General features: G+C 37.1%; 1 protein-coding gene across 1 annotated transcript; it reads right to left on the reverse strand.

Moving 5' to 3' along the window:
- Nucleotides 1-1,933: 1,933 nt before the first annotated feature.
- LOC145661807 (protein GVQW3-like) lies at nucleotides 1,934-2,566 on the reverse strand. The gene has a single exon (XM_081727141.1). It carries the CDS (start codon nucleotides 2,564-2,566, stop codon nucleotides 1,934-1,936), a length of 633 nt encoding a protein of 210 aa, XP_081583267.1.
- Between the last annotated feature and the right edge of the window lie 2,980 nt (nucleotides 2,567-5,546).

Consider the following 5,546-nt stretch of genomic DNA (forward strand, 5'->3'; position numbering starts at 1 on the left):
GATGTTAGTTTGTTTCTTTCAAGTTTAACTGCCCTTTTGAACACCGAGATTACGTGAGACATAGACCTACAGATTAACGTAGGAATCTAAACCACATGAGATCCCAGCAAGAATCAAACTCAGGTTTGCAACGCCGTATGTGCATGTGCTAACCGTATAGCCACAGAATCACTGAAGTGCTGCAGGTTTCTTGTTCTATTTGTGCAGCATTTGCTTGAAGTTACCGTATTTACTCGAATATAAGCTCACCCATTTTTTTAAAAAAAAAAAGTTTTGGCCTTAAATTATTGGGGGCGCTTATTTAATCGCACAATTGCTGTTCAGTTGTTTTCCTTTTTTTCTTAAAGTTGTTTTATTGTTGCTGTTTCTGGGTTTGTGTTTTACAATAAATGTATTTACATAAATTATAGTAATAAGAACTTTATAACATGAGAAATAATGTACAAAAATTATGGTTAAGCAAGAACCACACTTATTGCCACTTTTGTCTTATTCATGGACATCCGATGAGCTGTATGCTGCACTATTATTAAAAAATGTATTATACACGGTGATTCAAAATTATGTTCCCGATTTCAGTAATTTTTTTTTTTTTTTTTTACTTTTAATAGGTATGTAAACAAAGATTACAAATACTGATTGATTAACTCAAAAAAAAGTTTTCTTCTAACATATTATAAAAGTTCAATATGCGATCCACGAGTTACACTTATATAATCTATAATAAAGTCACCTAGTCTAGTTACAGACGAACTACTGGTTTGGTTACGCGTTTAGCCTATAATCAAGTTCATGCCAAACTCTCCCTAGCATGCCAGAATCGATATCGCCCACAGCTGCAGTGATGCACTCATGCAATTTAACCACAGGTGTAGCAAGTAGCGGCACAAATACCCTAAATTTTCCATAGAAATGACGTCGAAGTTACACAACGGACTTAGTCGCATGAAAATCAAGCACACAGAACGCTTTCTGTTGGCCTGTAGAAGCCATCGTGTTAACTTCGACTAAACTCCTCCTGGTCGACGTCTAGGTAATACGCCTCTGCAATAGAAAGAGAAAAAAACTTTTTGAGATTATATTCCAGAAAAATATATATATTGGCAAGAAAGGGTCATCACTGTTCGAATAATAAATTAACAAAATCGAGAACATTTTGACTCACCCGGTGTTACTACCGAACAAGTACCTAACTCTTTTGTTTTCTCACTCATCAGTAAGGCCCGGGTGGGATGAGATCTTCACGTATCAGAAGACCAGCTGAAATAAGGAAAGTTGATAGGACATATTTTGACATATTTTCCACATTTTCCAATTTGGAAACATATTTTTTTTCACTTTTCTAATGATAAGACATATTTCTATATATATTTTGCAATATATAAGGAGCGATCAACTGAAACCCATTCAGTGGTCATAATTCATGAAATAAATTTTATTTCGAGCGGAAACTTGTGCACTATCTATCGGCATCTATGATTAGCGTGCAGTAAAAATATTGTTCAGAAAAAAGTCACCATGATCGTTGAGACACTTGTCCCACTGTGTCAGTAACTTACAAATGCCGTCCATGTAAAATTTGGACGGCTGACTATCAAATCAATCACGCACAGCGTCCTGAACCTCAGCGTCAGGCTGAAATCTCTGACCTTTCAATGCCTTCTTTAGAGGCCCAAAGATGTGAAAGTCACAAGGTTCAGGGCTGTAGGGCGGGTGTCGCAACATTTCTCACTTGAATCGTTGAAACAAATCCTGCATTTGGTTTGCAACGTGTAGACGCGCGTTGCCATGCAACACAATGACTCCAGCGGTCAATAAACCCGGCCTTTTGTTTTTGATGGCTCTCCGTAACTATGTCAAGGTCTGACAGTAGCGTGCGGCGTTGATGGACTGTCCTGGTTCCTTGAAGCCGAGCAATAATGGTCCATTGCAATCAAAGAACACAGATACCATAACTTTCACCGCAGACGGTTGCGTCTTGAACTTTTTGGGACGTGAAGATGAGGGGATGAGGGGTGTTTCCACTGTATACTGGAAGACTTGAACTCGGTTCAAAATGATGGCACCAAGTTTCATCCTCAGCAACAATGCGCAGCAAGAAGTCGTTACCTTCCAAGTGGTAACGTGACAAATGTTCAATGGCACAACCCATACGCTCCAACTTTTGGTCTTCTGTCAACGCGCTTGGGGTCCACTGCGCGCGCACTTTATGATACCCCAGATCTTTCACAATTTTCTGAGCAATACCATAACTCATGTTTAACCCGTTCGCTATGGATTGAATACTAATGCGTCTATCCGCAGCTATAGCCGCATTCACCTTTTCACGCGTGTCTTCTGTGGCAACAACATGGGCTTGACCGAGATGGGGATAATCAGTGGTTTGTTCACGCCCCTTCCGAAATATTCTGGCCCAGTCTACCACTGTTGTTTTGGAGACGCATGCATCACCATACACTTCTTTCATACACCAGAACACTTCAGCTGGTTGACAACCTTCGGCACTCAGAAACTGGATGAAGGCACGCTGGTCCCATTTGGATGGATTAGAGAACTTGAACGCCATCTTTCAATCGTTATATCTGCAAAACGGGAACATGTTTCAACAACATTCCTACACCCAACACACAGGGACATTAGCCATTACACACTATTAAACAAAAAATATGAAACAATATGAAACGAACAATGAAGTTACAGAATTATTACAAAAAACTTAAGCACAATTACGGTATATGAATAGATAGTATATGTATGCTTGATACCGAGCTATGATAATGTTACACGAAGTTACAAAATGTCTTATAGAAAACAAAATATAAAATGAAGTGATAGAAATTATACGAAAGTTTGTATAAATCATAAATTAAACAAAGCACCAAGAATCATTAGTCACACATAAATGAAATGTAGTGAGATACTGCAGCATCCAAGTGCTGTATTATGACTATTTCTTGTGATACAACCCTTCTTTTGAATTCCACAATACATCGATAAAGGCGTCATCACTTTGCTTTCATTGATTTAGCGACGTGTCCCATCTGGAGTTGATACATTGTCATTTCATTTTCTGCTTGCTCCTGTTTCAAAAGATCTACAAATCTGTATATATTCAAGCCGCTGCCGTTCATAGAACAACCATGTTTTCCTTGATTTCTTACCTTAGGTTCAATTATACGGTCTTCGAGCTTATAACAAAATCTTTTGTAAACAAAATTTCCTTGTTTCACATATGTCATCTCTGTAGGTTAGGTAGATATAACATTACAAATGATAGGCTTGTGCCGTTTAATCTTGTTATTTGTTTCTTTCAAGTGTATTTTTTCTGATTACTTTAACTGATTCACAAAGAAGGCAAATTTCATCAACCAGCCAAAATGTTTAAATACATGAAAATACATGGGGAAATATGGATGATGTAATACTGTTATACATGAATTTTTTAGAAAGAGACACGACTTTGCCTGTTCCAGAAAGGGAAGAAAACTTGTTAGAAACTACTCGAGATATAGACAGTTAATTGGACGGTGTTATGCATCAATTGATCAAGCGCCAAAACACGATTCTGAGATATTGAAGGAAATAAAAACATGTTCTCATTACGATCCAGTACTTGGCGCTTGGTCGAATAGCTTTTCCTGAACATTTAAACAAATATGTTGGGTTTCAAACCATTTCTTTACATTATTTACATTGTTTCCTGCTCACTGATTTAAAAATCTCGAAAATTGCAAGATGGCGTTTGGTCAATTGATTCATCTACTATGAATCCTGAAGAACTCGTAAAAGTGGGATAATTTTTCCAATTACACCTTTATGCATCGCATGATAGTGAGGCAGTGGCATTCTGTTGGTATTTCACATCATACAGAAGACTTATTTCACACCAGTCACTCATCCCTCAGTTTTACCCAAAAAAGCGTGCCAGCAGACGACAATATTCAAGGTGTACTATCAGAAGCAAACTCGGCTGGAGTAAGATATTCCAGCAATTGATTGGGGATCGCGATTGAGAAAATAAAGAATACTACCCAATTTCTTGTTTGGACATGCCAGTATCCAAGGGCGCCGATTTCCCAGTAACTTAATACATATAACATAAAAAAACATATAACATGAAAAATACATATTCATATAAATATAGGGGGGCCCACATGAGCTTTGGGGGGCCCGGGCCTCCCGCCCCCCAGGATCGGTGCCCTTGCCAGTATCAAATTCTTTTCTGAAGCTAGTGTATTGTAAGTGTGAAACCCTCATGTCCTTAGTTCAACTGTTCTTCTGCGAGATTGTTTTACTCAGACATGTACATTAATTTTAGGGAAATCACATTCTGGGAATCATTTTGCGAACAAGATGAAAGTGACATGGCGTTATCTTTGTATTGAACTACCCTCGAATTATACATAACTTTTATGAATCTTTCGAAGTTCCTTCTTTCTTATTCTTTTTAGTTTTTCAGTGTAATAGATATCTTTCCAGTTCTGAAAGAAGCAGAGTTTATTATATGAAACCTAAAATATTAAAACATAAACGCTCATTTTAAAACTGATTGTTTCAATGACCTTTTTCATCTGAAGCAGCAGTGGGTCTGATCCAACCGAACCGTATCGTTCATGTCCCAATAGTGCACAGTGTCAAGGATTAGTTAATTTTTGTGTCTTTTATACACTATAAGTTATGAATGAGGTGCAGGACTACCAACATATGCGAGCTAAACCAAGCTTTAAGAAAAATTTAACTTTCGCCTAATAAGAAAATTAGCTCTGTGTCATCGTTTGGATTGACATTTGCATAGCTAGGAGGTATTAGGCGAATCTTGAAAACACGAAAATTGAAGCCCCGGTTTGTCCACCACAAAGTTCACTTGGCGTTGGCGGAGATCGAACGAGGGACCCCATGAACCAGAAGTGAACGCTCTGCCACCTGGGTTGGAAAAATACAGTTTTTTTTAAAAAAAAAAAGAACAAAACATGTGTTTAAAACATGAAAAAGGCGTTCAAAATGTTTTAAACATGTTTTAAAACACACAGAAAAAACATGTTTTAAACATTTTGAACAGATTAAAACATGCTTTTAAACATATTTCGAAGTCGTGTAATAATATATTTATTAAGACTTTTTTGCTCTTGGAACCTAGCTTTTATCTTACTCTTGTTAAGACTATACAGTGATAGGTACAGAATATTTCAATATAGATGAGTAATTTTCAACTTGTTTCATATCACCCTTTTATTACAACCTCTTGCCAGTGACTTTCGTAAGTACTTTCTTGTTTGTAATAAGCTTTTTAGGCACGCACATTTTAAAATCTACCTACTATAGAGATTTCACACAATACTGGCGATTGAAATATTGGATATTACGTCTTCTCAGAAACAACTCTCTCCAGCTCAAATTATCAACAAATCAAGATCATGTGTACATGTTCAGAAAACAAGCAAGAAGGTAGCTTGTCGCTGTACAGAAATGAAATGAAAGTTTTCAATTTTACGTTTATGCCTGTTAGGCTAAAGGAGATGATGATAATGAGAATAAATAAAACACTG

Source organism: Thermobia domestica, chromosome 10, assembly GCF_964235325.1.
Source record: "Thermobia domestica chromosome 10, izTheDome1.hap1.1, whole genome shotgun sequence".
NCBI lineage: Eukaryota > Metazoa > Arthropoda > Insecta > Zygentoma > Lepismatidae > Thermobia > Thermobia domestica.